The sequence below is a fragment of the Loxodonta africana genome, chromosome 24 (genome assembly GCF_030014295.1).
Source record: "Loxodonta africana isolate mLoxAfr1 chromosome 24, mLoxAfr1.hap2, whole genome shotgun sequence".
Classification (NCBI taxonomy): domain Eukaryota; kingdom Metazoa; phylum Chordata; class Mammalia; order Proboscidea; family Elephantidae; genus Loxodonta; species Loxodonta africana.
The window spans coordinates 7674755-7692809 of NC_087365.1; the positions used below are offsets into that span (position 1 = coordinate 7674755).

Sequence of the window (18055 nt, forward strand, 5' to 3'; positions counted from 1 at the left end):
AGAAGTCAAAGGTCAGCCAAGGTAGTTCCGCTTCCGGTTCCGGGGTTTTCCTTGTTGTCAAAAATCTTTGGTGGTGTTGGCCAGCCCTCCAGGCAACTTCGGGGATTCAGGGGTCTCCGGAGGCCCGCGGCTGCAGACATGGCGGCCTCCACCGCGGCCGGAAAGCAGCGGATCCCCAAAGTGGCTAAGGTGAGCCGCTGCTACCCAGAGGCCTTTGGGGAGCGGCCGGGAGGGGGCTAGGAAAGGGGATTCCCCCCGGCCCAGCCTCCGCGCTGTCCTGGGCGGGGGAGTGTTGTCCTGGGTTAGGCCCATGTGGCGTTCAATACTTTTTGTGCCTCAATTCCCTAAATTTTTGTCGGGCACCTCTTATGTAAAAAGAGCTGCGAAGAAAACAGTAATGAGCAGAGTCGGTATAAGAGCGCACCGTCCAATGGAAGTATAATGCGAGCCACTTACATAATTTTCAATACTCTTGTACCCACGTTAAAACATCAAAAATGAAATTAATGTTAATTTTTTAATCCAGTGTACCGAAATATTGTCATTTCGACACGTAATATTAAAAATTTTTGGTGGGGTAGTTTACTTTTTTTTTTTTCCTTCATACTAAGTCTTCGAAATTTCCAGTCTCAATCTGGACTCCCCACAGGTGGCTTGTGACTAGCATGTTGGACAGCAGAGCTCTAAGACCTCAAAAAGTTCACAGTCTAATGACGGGAACTTATTGATTATTGTCTTTGACTTGAAATAATATTAAAAATCAAACTGTTCTTTACCAAGGGCATTGAGATAAGTTGAAGAATCCCATAAGTGGAGGTTATAATAAGGAGCCCTGGTGGCACAGTGGTTAAGCACTTGGCTGCTAACCAGAAAGTCACAGTTCAAAGCTACCAACCACTCCATAGGAGAAAGATGTGGCAGTCTATTTCTGTAAAGATTACAGTCTTGGAAACCCTGTGGGGGAGTTCTATTCTGTCCTATAGGGTCACTATGAATCAGAATGTAAGATAGAAAAACAGGTTTTTTTTCTCTTCAGGCTCATAGAGAAACGGGAACATGTCATATAATCAGGCTGTCTTGTAATAATGCTTATGAAGATCATAAGCTAAAAAGTGTTCATTTGTTTTGTAAACCTTGAGCACCTATATAGAAATGTCATTTATCTTAAAAGGTGAAAAACAAAGCCCCGGCTGAGGTACAGATAACTGCTGAGCAGCTCCTAAGAGAAGCTAAAGAAAGAGAACTTGAGCTTCTTCCACCTCCACCTCAACAGAAGATCACAGATGAAGAAGAGTTAAACGATTACAAACTAAGGAAAAGGAAGGTCAGTCAATGTGTTACATTTCAGAGAACCTATTAATATGGTTAGGAATTTATAGGTCAGAATTTTAAAAGCTCCTCATTGATTAGAGAGTCTGTAAGATAAGAAGTTAGTGTTTCTAGCCATGTGAATAATATAACTTCTGGTTACCAGATAATTGCATTTTGCTAAACTATCTAAATATGCCATGAGTTGTCTGTTTTAAAGCATAAAGGAATTAAATCCACCAGAAAGATAATTTTTGGTGCTACATTGAAGATGGAGCCCTGGTGGCATAGTGGTTAAGAGCTCAGCTGCTGAGCAAAAGGTCAACGCTCCAAATCCACCAGCCACCGCTTGGAAAATGGGGCAGTTCTCCTCTACCTGTAGGGTCGCTATGAATCGGAACCGAATTGACGGCACCTAACAACAACAACATTGAAGATAGGTGGAATTTTAACTGATGGGAACAACTGGCAGCCGTAAAAGGGAGTACTAGCAAGAAGGGCATACTAGTAAGGCTGCATCCTGGTCTTCTGTCTGTGCCACCTTCTGTGTTAATAGTTAAGACCTGGGAAAGGGCTAGGAAGACGCTTTGGGATATGATCTGACTTTCCCACCCTAAAATGTGGGATTGTTTTAAACCACTAAGCCTGTCATGTGTGCTTATTAGATATTTTCAATGAGTTATACATGAAGTTCTTAGACGTTACCAAGAAGACTTAAAGATAATAGTCAAAAACATTTTCTTATTAGGAATACGTATAGGCTGAAGTATCAGTTAGTTGTCATAGGCAACAGGAGAAAATATCAATAATTACACTAATCTTTATATCTAAGATTTCACTTTCTTTGCATATAAGACTTCAAAGAAACACCTGTGATTCTTATCTTCTTTAGTGGGCTTTTTATTCTTCAAGGATTCCTGGATGTCATTTCTCTTAAATAAGAGTAGAATGAATGGCTTTTTTAATACAAGGATTAATAAACAAAGGATTATATCATTTTTAGCCGTCTTCCCTCTAGCTTGACGCTTTTTGCATTTCTCCAGACTTTTGAAGATAACATAAGGAAAAACAGAACCGTGATTAGTAACTGGATAAAGTATGCACAATGGGAAGAGAGTCTGAAGGAGATCCAGAGGTAAAATTAATGAGAGAGTGATTTTTTTATGTGTCATAGGCTAACAGATACAAAAAATTAGAAAAAATTAAAGCCCGGGTAAAGGTTGTGTCCCTCGTGGTTTTCCCGCGGGTTCTTTTCGTGGGCCTTGGGCAGTATGGACGGGTGGCCTACAGGAGACGGCAGCAGGAGCCTACACAGGTGGACATCACCACCATCACAGCCTCTGTAGCCAGAGAAGCTCAGTGTCAGCTGCTTTCTATACACTGAGAGTTTTTTAAAATTCCACTGAAATCCAGTAGCCAACAGGATAAAAATCTCTGAGTGCAATCTGTCATCATGACCTGGTCCTCCCTGTCATCTAGCCTCTCCCCGTTCTCTCAGCGTACCCTCTGATCTCACTGTACTTGCCATGCCCTGAACACTTCATGGCTCTTACCTGGGCGCTTGGCTGGCCTCCTGGTAAACAGACATTTTACTCACATTCTCAATTCTGAAGTTACCTACTACTTAGCCTTTCCCACCAGACATTTTCATTTGTTCGCTCTGCTTCCTTGGGCACAATTATCACATTATAATTACATGCCTGTCAGTCTTTTTATGAGACTTTGTAAGATTCCTGAGAACAAGCCTCATATCTTTTCACCTTTTTGTGTCCAGAACTTGGCCCATGGCAGACACCCATTAAAATAGCAGGTCATTACAGACAGTTTGGCATCGTCGCCATATGTGTTGTACAGGTTGTTTTTCACGTCCTCCAAATCTTGCTTCCTCAGGGCTCGTTCCATATACGAGCGTGCTTTAGATGTGGACTATCGAAATATTACACTCTGGCTGAAATATGCAGAAATGGAAATGAAGAATCGCCAGGTCAACCATGCCCGAAATATCTGGGACCGGGCCATAACAACTCTACCGCGAGTCAACCAGTTTTGGTGAGTTTCTGAAGTGACACACAACAGTTTTTTGTAGATCAGAAAAGTCCCATATTTCTGTGGGGCTTTGAGTTAATTGCTTTCATTTAATTTTTTTTTTTTTTTGACCCTTCAAAAATTGTTTTATTCATGTGTATGATTTAAATAATTTTTTTTATTAACTTTTACTGAGCTTAAAGTGAACGTTTACAATTCAAGTCAGTCTGTCACATATAAGTTTATATACATCTTACTCCTTACTCCCACTTGCTCTCCCCCTAATGAGTCAGCCCTTCCAACTTTCATTTAATTTTATATCCTGCTTTTTTCTTTAAACATATTAATAAGTACTTCTTAATGGCTCATAGTCTAATAAGCCATGATCAGTGCTTAATGGCTCAGTCTAATAAGCCATGATCAGTGCTTAGTAACTGTGTAATCAGAACTAAAACTTTGATTGCAATCTTCTATGAACAAGAAACTTCTTGTCAAACTAGACAATTTTTAAGGAAAAAATCTTCACATCTGTTTTCAGATTTATATATTAATAAGAAACCATGTTTAACGTAACTTAGGGAGGGTAAAGATTTAAATCTTCCTCACATTTAACAAAGAAAGAACTAGAAATCACCAAAGAGCATTTTTTTCCTTAAGTTACTTTGACCACAGTAGTGTTTTTTGAATAATTGTATTACAGGTACAAGTACACATACATGGAGGAGATGTTGGGGAATGTGGCTGGTGCCCGGCAGGTGTTTGAGCGCTGGATGGAGTGGCAGCCCGAGGAGCAGGCCTGGCACTCCTACATCAACTTTGAGCTGAGGTACAAAGAGGTAGACCGGGCCCGCACCATCTATGAACGATATATCCTTTGGACAAGGCTGCTGCTCCCCACCGGGAGATGCTGTTATTAATGGTCAGGAAACGTAGTCTTTAATGCTGGACTGGAAGCCTAGGGTGCAAGATTTAGCTGTTTCGTTTTCTGGGGACATGGGCTGTTCACACTGCGAGTCTGTGGTCCTTATTTGTGGTAAGTCTTTTCCAGTGAGGCTTTGGATTTGTCTGTGTGGAAAATGACATAGTAGGATTCTGGTTGCTACCGCCGGTTCTGTTTTTCTAAGGTTGTATTGGTCACTAGCACTGTTACTGGAGTGTAATCTAAAGCTTTGCTGCTTGCCACCTGTGTGGCCTCAGCGAGTCATTCACCCTCAAGTGCACTCATCTTTAAAGCAAGAATAAAGATACCTGCCATGGGCTAATTGTGGAGATTAAATGGTACACGTGAAAGCACTTTTAGGAACTGAGGCATTGTGCCATATTAAGATCTTAAATTATCTCTACTCACTTTAGTGTTAATAGTTTAACAAAAGCTTCAGTAATCCTTGCTGTGTGTCTGGCATTTAAGTACTTTACAAGCATTAAAGTTGTTCAGTCTTCTGGACAACCCTGTGCTGTGGGAACTATGGTTGAGGGAGCTGAAGCCCACAGGATTGAGCAGCTTGCCCAGGTCTAACAGGTAGTGATCGATAGTGGTGGGGTTTGCAGAGCAACTTCAGAGCCTGTGCTCTTGTTGTTAGCTACTGTCGAGTTGGTTCCAACACATAGCGACCCTGTGTACAACAGAAGGAAACATTACCTGGTCCTGCGCCATCCTCACAATTATTATGCTTGAGCCCATTGTCGTAGCCACTGTGTCAGTCCATCTCATTGAGGGTCTTCCTCTTTTTCACTGACCCTCTACTTTACCAAGCATGATGTCCTTCTCCAGGGACTGGTACCTCCTGATAACATGTCCAAAGTATGTGAGATGAAGTCTCTTGCTAGCCTTACTTCTAAGGAGCATTCTGGTTATACTTCTTCGAAGACAGATTTGTTCCTTCTTTTGGCAGTCCATGGTATATTCAATATTCTTCACCAGCACCACAATTCAAAAGTGTCAGTTCTTCTTCAGTCTTCCTTATTCATTGTCCAGCGTTCACATGCATATGAGGTGATTGAAAACACCATGGCTTGGGTCAGGCCCCCACAGTATGACAAACTGACAGACACATGGGGAATATAATAGGTATCATTTATTGAGCATATTCTTTGGACATGAAACTGCTAAGAGGTTTACATTCATTTCCTCATTAAAACTGGCAATAATCCAGTGAGATTGGATGACATGAAAACACTGAGATTTAAACAGTTTAAATGACTCATCCAGCATCACATGGCTAGTGATTTTTCTTTGGCTGCAAGTTCCTGTTCGTACTCAGTCCTGATGTATTGGAGAAGCGCTGGAGGAAGATGGCGGCGGACGAGACAGTCCCTGCCCTCACAGAGGTCACAGCTGAGTAGTTCCTCGTCTTCATGTCTGTGATGTAACTTCTCTCCCATAGTTGCAGTGTGCATTGTTGAGGTTTTGTTGGTTGGTTGGTCTAGTTGGTTTTAAGCTACCTGCCCAGGATTCCAGTGTTTCCTTAATTCCTCTGCACTTGTCCTTGTACACCCTGATGTTAAGAACTGGATCAAGTATGCCCGCTTTGAAGAAAAGCATGGTTATTTCGCCCACGCACGGAAAGTGTACGAGAGAGCTGTCGAGTTCTTTGGAGATGAACACATGGATGAACATCTTTATGTGGCCTTTGCCAAATTTGAGGAAAATCAGAAAGAAGTAAGTACACTTACAGAACTCCGTTATGTTGCAGAACAGCTTAGGAAAGAGTACTTCTTGTGAGCATTGAGTTTATTTCCATTTTTTCTTACTTATCCTCAGAAAAAAATGCCTTTAAATACAGAACATATAGTTCCTCAGAGAAACCAGCATGAACTCCTGGCTGTGCCTCAGACTGGGAGCTGAGTGATTACAGATTCTGTGTAACTCTTAGTTTTATTGTGCTTCGTCCAGAAGTTAGGCCTTCAAATCTGACTGTGTATAAGCTGAGCGTTAGTTATTTGGCATCTTTATTAAAGGGCTTTACAGGTAATAAACCAGGGAAACGAAAAACCCCAAAGCCCTCAGAATAGAGCACAGAATTTGAAATGAAAGCAGAGATTGCCCCACAAATAAGTCAGTTCTTTTCTTTCATAGTATAGATGGAAAATGATCCCTTAAAGTTGCTCAGACAGTACAGAGTTAGAGAGGTAGGCTGAGATCTGGATGCAGGGTTGTAAAAGAGTGGGAGAAGTAGAAGTAGTAGTATCAGAACCTGTAACTTCAAGGGGATAATGACCAGGATCAGCCCAAGGATGATTGCCGTGAGGTGGAGGTCAGACACACCTCCACCCTCCTGCCCTTTTTACCAGTTCTGACACCAGCCGTCCCTCCCTCAGCACCCTCTGCAGTTCTGAGACCAGCCATCCCTCCCACAGCACCCTCTGCATCTCTGCAGTTCAGAAACCAGCCGTCCCTCCCAGGCACCCTCTGCGTCTCTGCAGTTCTGACACCAGCCATCCCTCCCACAGCACCCTCTGCATCTCTGCAGTTCAGACACCAGCCATCCCTCCTATGGCACCCTCTGCAGTTCTGACACCAGCCATCCCTCCCACGGCATCCTCTGCGTCTCTGCAGTTCTGACACCAGCCGCCCCTCCCACGGCACCCTCTGTAGGTCTGAAACTAGCCATCCCTCCCACGGCACCCTCTGCGTCTCTGCAGTTCTGACACCAGCCAGCCCTCCCACGGCATCCTCTGCGTCTCTGCAGTTCTGATACCAGCCGTCCCTCCCACGGCACCCTCTGTAGGTCTGAAACAAGCCATCCCTCCCACGGCACCCTCTGCTTCTCTGCAGTTCTGACACCAGCCAGCCCTCCCACGGCATCCTCTGCGTCTCTGCAGTTCTGATACCAGCCATCCCTCCCACGGCACCATCTGTAGGTCTGAAACAAGCCATCCCTCCCACGGCACCCTCTGCGTCTCTGTAGTTCTGACACCAGCCATCCCTCCCACGGTACCCTCTGCGTCTCTGCAGTTCTGACACCAGCCATACCTCCCACAGCACCCTTTGCATCTCTGCAGTTCAGACACCAGCCATCCCTCTCACGGCACCCGCTGCAGTTCTGACACCAGCTGTCCCTCCCACGGCACCCTCTGCGTCTCTGCAGTTCTGACACCAGCCGTCCCTCCCACGGCACCCTCTGCGTCTCTGCAGTTCTGACACCAGCCGTCCCTCCCACGGTATCCTCTGCGTCTCTGCAGTTCTGACACCAGCTGTCCCTCCCACGGCACCCTCTGCGTCTCTGCTGGGCTTAATGATCCATTGCAGTGGCCTCCCAGAACTCAGACTATCTTCCAGTTGAATGGTTTGTTAAGGAAGTACAACCCAGGATCAGGATCAGGAAGCACGTAGGTGAAACCTCCCTACAGTGCAGGACAGATCTCTCAGCTCCACGAGTCACTGAGTCCCGTGCACAGCTGAATGAAATGCAGCCCAGTCCTGCACCATTCCCATGTTTGGGTGCAGATTGGACCATCGTGAACCATAGGACTTTCATTGACTGATTTTCAGGCCTCTCTTCCAAATACAACTTAGAGTTAGGATTTCATGTCATACAATAGATGAGTGGTAACTCTGGCGAACTAAGACAGTACACAATACTGGCGAAGCCAGCATAACTTGTACAAGACAAGGTCATGGAAGCTCCATAGACACATCCAAACTCCATGAGGGACCAAATTGCTAGGCTGAGGGCTGCGGGGACCATGGTCTCAGAGAACATCTAGCTGAATTGGCATAACATGGTTTATAAAGAAAATGTTCTACATTCTTCTTTCATGAGTAGCGTCTGGGGTCTTAAAAGCCTGTAAGCGGCCATCTAAGATACTCCACTGGTCTCACCCTTCGGGAGCAAGGAAGAATGAAAAAAAAACATAAAAGGGAAAGATTAGTCCAAAGGACTAATGGACCACATCTACCACAGCCTCCACCAGACTGAGTCCAGTACAGCCTGACAGTTCCTGGCTACCACCCCCAACTGCTCTGACAGGGATCACAATACAGGATCCCAGACAGAGCTGGAGAAAAAAGTAGAAGAAAATTCTAACTCACAAAAAAAGACCAGACTTACTGGCCTGACAGAGACTGGAGGAACCCTACGAGTATGGCCCCCTGGACACCCTTTTAACTCAGTAATGAAGTCACTCCTGAGGTTTACCCCTCATCCAAAAACTAGGCCCATAAAACAAAATGAGACTAAGGGGCACACCAGCCCAGGGGCAAGGACTAGAAGGCAGGAGTGGACAGGAAAGCTCGTAATAAGGAACCCAGGGTCGAGAAGGGAAAGTGTTGACATCTCATGGGGTTGTTAACCAGCGTCATAAAACAATATGTGTATTGTTTAATTAGAAACTAGTTTGTTCTGTAAACCTTCATCTAAAGTACAATAAAAATATGTATTTCATGTTACACTTACTCAGCAAGTTGTGACTAGAATTAGAATACTGTGTTTTAGGAGGTAACCGTCCTTTCTGTTTTCAGTTTGAAAGGGTACGAGTGATCTACAAGTACGCCTTGGACAGGATTTCAAAACAAGAGGCCCAGGAACTCTTTAAAAATTATACCATCTTTGAGAAGAAGTTTGGTGATAGGCGGGGTATTGAAGATATCATTGTGAGCAAACGGAGATTCCAGTATGAAGAAGAAGTGAAGGTGCGTGCTGGTGGAGAAGGCTAACTGCAGATAACTGAGGTGTGCTAAGTAGTACTAAAAGTAATCCTAGCTATAGTAAAATGGGTGGTGTTAGGACCGCAGTGATGACACAGCTGATAGGGCTGCAGTAAACCAGCAGCTGTTCACCAGGTGGGGTAGACGAGCTGATAGAATGGCAAGCAGACAGCATGTGGCTTTGCTCTGGCACCCACATTTTGAAAAGCAGGTTGTTGATTGCAGACAGTGTGCTGTAGAACTTGAGCAAAAGAAATTCCGGATCCATTTTAGCTAATTTTTGAAAGAAGATAGGAGATCCAAAAAAACATGTTTTTCCACATCACTTTTTATCTTAACTGCTTGAAGGAAAGATGTGTTATAGATTGGCTTCCATTCTCAGCTTCTTATCTGTAATGTGCTGTTTTGATCCAAATTCTAAGATAGAAGCATTTTTCTTTACTGGTCTATGTGGTGTTAAATACTTCTGCTTAGTCAAATGAATTAAGAGATCTCCAAACTCAGAACTAACTCCAGGGTTAAATGAGGTGGTAGGTCAGCAAGATGTGTTCAAGAGAAATGACTGCTGATGAAGAGGTACGTTTCACAATTGCAACCATGGTATAATCCCACTGTAATTTTAAATATGCACATAATTATATGTAGCCACATGTAGAAATATATTTATAAGAACAGACACCTAATTGTTTAGTAGTTATCTTGGGAGTGGCAGCTGCAGATGAAAGGGGGCATGCTGTGGGATACCTGGCTAGCTATGGTCCTTATTCCTTCCTGTTTATAAAATCTCAGGAATTACGTTTAAAAATTGAGATCATGTGAAATCCAAAAAAAGCTGCTGTAATGTAGAAAGTCAGTTGAGTGCCCCCTTGGGCTCACATGGCCTAGCAAGGGTAGCTCTCGTTTTCGTTTTCAAGTATTAAGCTGGTTTTCTTTTTAGGCCAATCCACACAATTACGATGCATGGTTTGATTATTTACGCTTGGTAGAAAGTGATGCAGAAGCCGAAACCGTGCGAGAAGTCTATGAAAGAGCCATTGCCAATGTGCCGCCAATTCAGGAGAAGAGGCACTGGAAGCGCTATATCTATCTCTGGGTCAACTATGCACTCTATGAAGAGTTGGAGGCAAAGGTGAAAAACGGAAACACGTACCAGCCGTGAATGGCTTCCTCACTCCTGTGCTTATAACTCTGCTGTTGTAGAGAGTAGCTAAAACTTATAATCCTTGAAACAAAGGCAATTAGTTTTAAATGTCAGTGGACCTCTGTTCAGCCATACGGTTGTATATTCACTCTGTAATGTTTCAGAGTATGGTTGCTTGTTTGCTTTTTAGCCTCTTTGAGGCATAATGAGATGTCACTTGGTTGGAACCTGAAGGACACAGTGATCCAGCCCTTAGTTTAATTATGTATAGTTTCCTCATAAATGGGGATCATGGCTAGGTTGTACATTTTTGCTTCTGGTAAAGATCAAGTGGCATTTGCAGAGGTTGGCAGTGTGTAAATTAACAGAAAAAGATGAATTTCATGCTATTGACCTGAGAATGTAAAACACTCTTGTTTCTTTCTGCTGTCAGGCAAAAAAAAAAAAAAGCCTTTCTAAAAGAAGCACTCAGAGTTTGATGGCTATTTTGTTGGTGATTCTTAGACCAAAGTTTGACGGCCGAAGGTAGTTCACGTTTTTCATCATAAATGACAGGGCTTGAAAACAGCAACTTGTGAAAGTATGTTCAGTATTGGGGGTGTTCGTTTTTATTAGTAAAATTAGTAACTTCTAAAATTAGTATCAGCAGAATTTGTGAAATTTTCTTCTTCTGTTACAGGATCCTGAGAGGACAAGACAAGTGTATCAAGCCTCTTTGAAACTAATTCCTCACAAAAAGGTATGTTTGTTCTAAAGTGTTTAGTTCCGAACAGTCAAAATCCTGCTTCTGTTACTCATAAAGTCATTCAGTGAAATATATTTATTATTGAATATTTCTTTGTGCTAGGCACCATGGAAAATACAAATAACCAGATATGCTCCGTTGTCGAATTGGTGTATGTCCTGCTGTGTATGTTCTCAACAAAAAGAAATAAATTATTAAAAAAAAAAAATTCTCTTTGCTGCCAAAAAGAGCTCACGGTCCAGTTGAGAGGACATGTGTAAAGTAACAAACGAGTAGGACAGATGACATGTGAAAGTCAGAGGAGCAAGGGTAATTTAGTAAACTGAGCCAAAGGAGGAAGACCCACAGGCAGAGAGCACATGGCATGTGGGGGACGAACGACCAGGTGTCTGTCAGCCAACAGGCGTGTGCCCACACAGGAGTGAACACCTGCATTTTCTGTCTGTGTCTGAGAGGCTATCTCTGAGCATTTCCCAACATGAGATACAAAGTATTTTTTCTTCTGTAAAAATACTGAGTTACCTTCTAGATGAGCAGTGGGACATTCGGCTCACTAACAGCCGAGAACAAAGCCTGTGGCCATGGGGGCTGCAGTGGCATCTTGCCGTGTCATGAAGTGCAGTAAAGCTTCTAGGTCATGGTTGGCTTGTTTGCTTTTAACTTTGATGAAGTATAGTCATCTTTGCTTGTAAAAAAGCAAAATAAATCCTTCCTAGCTCTGAAGTTTTAGGGGAAACTGTCAGTGGCCTTTAGTTAATTTAAATTAACTAAAGCTAAATGTTTCTTAAGCTAAACATTTTTGTGCTTTTGTTTTCTAGTTCACATTTGCCAAGATGTGGTTGCTCTATGCACAGTTTGAAATAAGACAGAAAAATTTACCATTTGCCCGAAGAGCTTTGGTGAGTAAAGGACCAGAAGCATCAGTCAGTTCTGTGGGGAAGAAAATGTCAGTGCTGACAGGCCGTACAATTCCTGTCAAAAAAGCAGCAGAGATGTCATGCCTCTGTAGCCCATACATGTTAGAAAACACATAGCCTTTGAATAAAAATTAGATGGTCATACTTTAAATTATCCTTACTGGGTGGGACAGATGAACATTCTACTTCACAGGAAACTTCTGTAGCTACCAGTTGCCAGACCTTTTTTAAAACTAGAATTAGTAGTTGTATTCTGTGCAAAATTACTGTTGTGTTAAATGCACCTCTTTTATTTTTTTATAATGTACTTCTTAACAGTTGTTCTAAAATTCTTTAATAAGATCAGGTACTGTGCTTGATTGCAGTTACGCTGATAAGCTACTTGCACCCGGCTCTGGGCAGCAAAGAGCCCTGGTGGTGCAATGGTTAAATGCTTGGCTGCCACCTGGAAGACTGTCTGTTGGAACCTACCTGAGGCTCCTCGGGAGAAAAGACCTGGCAATCTGATCCAGTAAAGATTACAACCTAGGAGACCCTTCGGGCAGTTTTGCTCTGTCATGTGGGGTCGCTATGAGTCAGAATCGACTCAGTGGCACACAACAACAATGGGCAGCAAGGAGGCTTCGTTTTTAGTTACTTATAAGAGGTTTTATACATCTGACATCCATATTCCCTAAGATATCCTGAGTTATTTGAAGTAAAATCCAAAAAGTTGTCCCAACCCTTGTGGAATGCTGCCCCTTGCTAAGCAGATAACAGTGAGCACAGGCTCTCTTGTCAGCTGAGTGTCAGGAACCAGCGTGAACAGTGTGGGGTATGACAAGGAAGGAACAGCCATGTATACAGGGACTTCCTCAGCAACAGCCCGCCACTAGGGCAGATGGCCAATGTCTGGGCACAAGTTGAACCCACTAAGGTATCACAGTGGTTTGATCATTTTATTTTCCAGGGAACTTCCATAGGCAAATGTCCAAAGAACAAATTATTTAAAGGCTACATAGAATTGGAGTTACAGCTTCGAGAATTTGACAGATGCCGGAAGCTTTATGAAAAGTTCCTGGAGTTTGGACCTGAGAATTGTACCTCTTGGATTAAATTTGCAGAGTTAGAGGCGATCCTTGGGGACATCGAGCGAGCCCGGGCCATCTATGAGCTAGCCATCAGCCAGCCTCGCCTGGACATGCCAGAGGTGAGGGTCTCAAGCTGGATATAACTTCATTCTAGAAGCTTCTCTCATATTATCTTGATGGCTGTCTAACTCTGTGTGCATTATCTAACTGTGTGCATTTTAGAATATAAAGACCGGCTAACTAACCTCCAAAAAAAAAATTTTTTTTTTTTTTTAACTAACCTCCAGTCTTTTCTACCCACAGGAGGACTTTCTGTTTTTAGGATAGAAAGGTGGGGGAGGGGTATCAGCCCTTCAGTCTGATAACCAACCCAAACAAAACCAAACCCCTTGCCATCAAGTTGATTTTGACTCATAGCGACCCTACAGGATAGAGAACAAATGCCCCATAGGGTTTCCAAAGAACGGCTAGTGGATTCTAACTGCCGGCCTTTTAGTTCGCAGCTGAGCTCTTTCTTAATCACTGCTCCACCAGGGCTCCAGTCCAACACCTGCTGACAGTAAGTCCCCAGTGTGACACCCAGGGTGAATTGGGATACGTGTAATGGGTGATTGGCCCCCTTACTCCTGAGGGGGCGAGAAGGCCAGGCAGGGCAATAGCTAGCAGGCAACCCCATCTTGGAGATTAAGGGAGTTGGAGGGTGAGATTCTCCTGACACAGTCTGGCCTGGGCTGGGCCAACAAAAGGAGCTCCAGCTAAATCAGGATGTTTCTGGTGTTAGCGCAGCTGCTGGCTGAAGTCCTGGCCACAGCTTGGAGTCATCCCATCAGTATTTCAGCTTGAGCCACAAGGTGGTATCTAGGACCAATTTGAATCTCTCAGGAGCCAAGGAATCCAGCCCAGCCGTTTTGTTAATCTTGTGCTAATACGACCCTGCACCTAATGGTTTGGGTCCTCCTGAGCACATTAGGGCAGGATTCTATGTATTACTGGTTCCGTCAGTTCCGTCAGTTCATCCACTAGACTGCCTGCTCCCAGGGGTCAGGGTCGTATTTTACTCATCCTTGTGCCCTGACAGACTGTACCTAGCAGCTGGGCAGCTGTTCAGTGAATGCATATTGAGCTCCAGCAGTAACAAGGGATTTACAGTGGAGGTGAGGGCAGTACATACTGGTTAATCCAGGCCTGTGTTCTCAGAGTTCCATTGCATCTGCCCAGATCGTGAAAAAGTGGCTGGGAGACTCTTGGCAGGTTTTTTTAAGCTCTTCTTGATAAGTCAGCACTTGAAAGACTCTGCAAGAAAATCCCATAAAAATGAATCCAAGGCCTTTTTCCTTGTATTCTAGAGTTCTAGCCAAGATTGGTCCAGCCTGTAAATACTGGTACTATTTATTTTATCCACATGCTATTTGTTCTTTAGCTGTTTGGTAAACATTCTAGATTCCTGTCCTTTAAAAAATCATCTATAGAGACCACTAGGTTACTTTAAAACTGAGAAGATAAGGGGGCAGGGAAATTACATGAATGAAAACAGAACAACCAGAACATGCGTTATGAAGAATGTAACCAATGTCACTAAACAATTTGTGTACAAATTGTTGAATGGAAACCTAAAATGCTGTGTAAACCTTCACCGAAAACACAATAAAGCATTGTTTAAAAAAAAACAAACCTAGATTCCTGGGTTCAGGTTAGATTGGTAGGCAAGATGTTTTTTGAATGGGGGCACCTTGCTTTCTAAATATCAGCGCTAACCAATTAATGGTATCTTTCTTAGGTGCTTTGGAAATCGTATATTGATTTTGAAATTGAGCAGGAAGAAACTGAAAGAACCCGAAATCTTTACCGACGATTGCTTCAGCGAACACAGCACGTCAAGGTATTCTGTGCTTTGTACGTTTTCTTTTGGTGTTGCTAGAATCAGAGGACTTCAGACAATGAAAATACTGTATTTCTGTATTTTTTTTTTTAAGTAATTTAAAATAACTTCTTTTAAACTTGAGAACCTGTGAGTCTCAGAGGACTTCGGATATTAAGATTACACGAGGTCAGTGTTTATACTTCTTATAAGTTGGATATCACATGATTGGGGGGGTGGGAGGTAAACTCTTGTCAGAATTTTAAGACTATTTCAGATATCTCGAAATAGAAACTGTTCGTATGTTTTATGGAATACTAGATATGAACACATTAGTGTGTTCAGATGTCATTAGAAATTAGCTTTATTATTATTAAATTATTAACTTCTGGATGACATAGCTAATTTGATTCTATAATAACTTTGTTTTCCAAGGTATGGATCAGTTTTGCTCAGTTTGAGTTGTCGTCAGGGAAAGAAGGAAGTTTGGCTAAGTGCAGACAAATTTATGAAGAGGCTAACAAAACCATGCGAAACTGTGAAGAGAAGGAGGAGAGACTCATGTTGCTGGAATCTTGGCGAAGCTTTGAAGATGAGTTTGGAACCATATCTGATAAGGAGAGAGTGGACAAACTCATGCCAGAGAAAGTCAAGAAGAGGAGAAAGGTCCAGGCTGATGATGGGGTAAGAACTAAGCCCCCGGAGCTGTTACTCTCACGGCAAATAACTAGAAAACACACCTGACTTGGAAATTGTACTTTTAAGTGGCATATGTACAATCTTAGGATGAGAGCAGACAGCCTGGAGTAGGAGACAGTTTCCATCTGGTTACAACAGACACAGCGGGGCATATAGTCCAGCCAGAGCTGGGGAGCGGGAGGGGGCTGGTGATTGAGTCCTGAAACTAGGCAAAGTGTAGTAACGTTAAGCAGGAAGTCAGGGTGCTGTGAAAGGAAACGGAACTTTCAGTAGGAGCCAGGACCCAGAAGGCTTTGTAGGCCGTATCAGGAAGGTTGGTGGGAGTCATGGAAGGCTTTCACACACAAAGTGGCATTACTGGCTCATCTTTTGGCGACATCTCTGCCATCTCCTACCGGCGGACCAGAGGGGCTTCTGTTGGAGACAAGCAGACCAGTCAGAGGCTGTTGTAAACGAGGCCGGCGATGAGAGGCTGGAGGCAGGGCAGGGCCTCAGGGAGAGAGTGTTTGGGAGGCGGAGTGAATGGAGGCGGGCTGTGAGGGCAGGAAGTCCGAACGGTAACATACAGGTTTATGGCTTTGGCTACCAGATAAATATTAGGTACATCTTAAAAAGTCATTTAAAATTGTAACCAGAAGACTGCAAGGTGGAGTTGTAGGCAGGCACTGAATAGCTGCTGCTTGGTCGACTGACTCCAGGAGGAACTACGCTTTATTAGATTTCTACAGTTTTCTCAGTGAGCTATAATTGCAAGTACCAATCTGACAGTTACATTTTCCCTCCCAGTCTTTCAGGTTCAGCCCTTGTTCTTTCTGTGAACTTCGATATTGTTTTTAAAATGAAGAAAAGTTGAACTCTTTTTGAGCTTCCCAGTGAAAATTCCCTCTGTTTTAACCAAAATGTGGGTGTTTCAGCCACATGTAGCGTATCTTTTAATTGCTTTTTTTCTGTAGTCTGATGCAGGCTGGGAAGAATACTACGACTACATCTTTCCAGAAGATGCCGCTAACCAGCCCAACCTCAAGCTCCTGGCTATGGCCAAACTCTGGAAGAAGCAGCAACAGGAGAAGGAGGCCACTGAGCAAGACCCAGATAAGGACGTTGATGAGAGTGAATCCTGACTTTTTTTTCATATTGATAAATGCTTTGTTTTTATAAATTAATATTTTGGAACTCCTGTGACTCCTGTAAGTTTCTGTATATTCAACCAGTAACGAATCTGCTGGTGTCTTTTACAGCTACGTTTTGAATAATTTTTAAAATGCTCTTGGCTTAGAGTTAGGGGTAGGGGGTTTTTAATTGCTGGTGTCTTTATCTGACTGATGCCACGCTTTCCTCACGCGTTTGTCCGTGGCTTGCATTAGGAAGTCCAGTTAACACTTAGCATCTGTTTTAAATGGATTCCAAAATATTTGAAAGGTCTTTTTCTAGAAGTTTTCAGGTTACATTCTGCACTGACTTTGAAAGTGTAGTTTTCCCGTGCTTGTATTCTTCACTAAGATGTTTTTTATGCATTCACCTCAAATCTGTAACTTTTGCAATCTTCAGACTTGAGCTCAGTACCCAGCTCTGCCACTCAGTAATATGTAATTCAATCTTTATTTTCCATTTCGTCATTCGTAAAACGGGGCTAATAATTTGCCAACTCATTTTATAAATTAGAAACCTACCTGGCACATAGTAGGTGCAGTAAATGTTCATTCCCAGCCACTTTCTTATGTGCGTTAATCCCTTTTAGAATTGAGTGTGCTCAGATGAACTTCTCAATATCCTTACCTTCTTAATAGTGGGCAGGAATAGTAAGTGCTTTTTAAAACATTACTTGAAAAAGTCTCTGTGACTGTATTTCTGAACAAGGCTTTTTTTCATCAAGAACATTTTAGTTGAAGTCATTATGCTCTAATCCATTTCCCAAACTGGCAGACCTTTGTAATGGTTTTTTAAAGGACAGTAACAAGCTTGCTCTGAGAAATGATGTCTCATCTTCAGATGAGTTTGAGGAACCCTGGACTAAGGGCTGAACCTTGTTTTTCGAGTCCCTTTATAGTTGGGCTTTCAGGAGCCTTTGATGTGCTCCTGTTCATTACGAATCTCTAGGAAGGATACTGCCATATTGTTTCCCAGATTTAATGGAATTGTTTACTGAAGAGAACCGATAAACCACTCCCAGTTTGCCACAGTAGAAAATGTGCTTGTCACACCTGATACATCAAACTTACCCTTGGTTTAGAGAATGTGTAAAAACACGTAAGATAACCGTTAATGAAACTTACAGTAACAAAAGAATGATAGATTTGCTGATACCTGTGCTCACATCCTCAAGCAAAAAATATTTGCCTAGATTAACTGATCCGAGGTGCTTTCTTTCTGCCTGGCCTGTATCTTTCAAGCACGTTTTTCTTGTTTTGCTCGCTGCCCACACTAAACTAGCACTTTGTCTTCAAGATTGCTTTTTACACAAAGAACCAGTAATGAGCCAATTTATTGTTAAACTTGCAAATTTATTATTCACCCAAGGGAATAAAAGCTAGTCAATAATGTTACTAAATTGTAACTTAAAAATAAGATAGTGTTTGAGGGCAGGATAAAAGAGAACTGCAATAGGGTTGCTATGAGTCGGAATCGACTCAACGGCACTGGGTTTG

At 42.8% G+C, this 18055-nt stretch overlaps 1 protein-coding gene across 2 annotated transcripts; it reads left to right on the forward strand.

Annotated features, from left to right (window-relative positions):
• Window positions 1–37: 37 nt before the first annotated feature.
• Window positions 38–16583, forward strand: CRNKL1 (crooked neck pre-mRNA splicing factor 1). 2 transcript variants are annotated; one of them, XM_010591501.3, is made up of 14 exons: window positions 38–189; window positions 1172–1324; window positions 2352–2443; window positions 3199–3357; window positions 4034–4200; window positions 5814–5992; window positions 8795–8965; window positions 9918–10109; window positions 10801–10860; window positions 11685–11765; window positions 12733–12972; window positions 14631–14732; window positions 15147–15395; window positions 16364–16583. In XM_010591501.3, exons 1-14 carry the CDS (start codon window positions 139–141, stop codon window positions 16529–16531), a joined length of 2064 nt encoding a protein of 687 aa, XP_010589803.1. In that variant the 5' UTR covers window positions 38–138; the 3' UTR covers window positions 16532–16583. The 2 variants fall into 2 exon arrangements, with proteins under 2 accessions (XP_010589803.1, XP_010589804.1); XM_010591502.3 differs by lacking the exon at window positions 12733–12972 and having other exon boundaries at window positions 40–189.
• Window positions 16584–18055: the final 1472 nt, after the last annotated feature.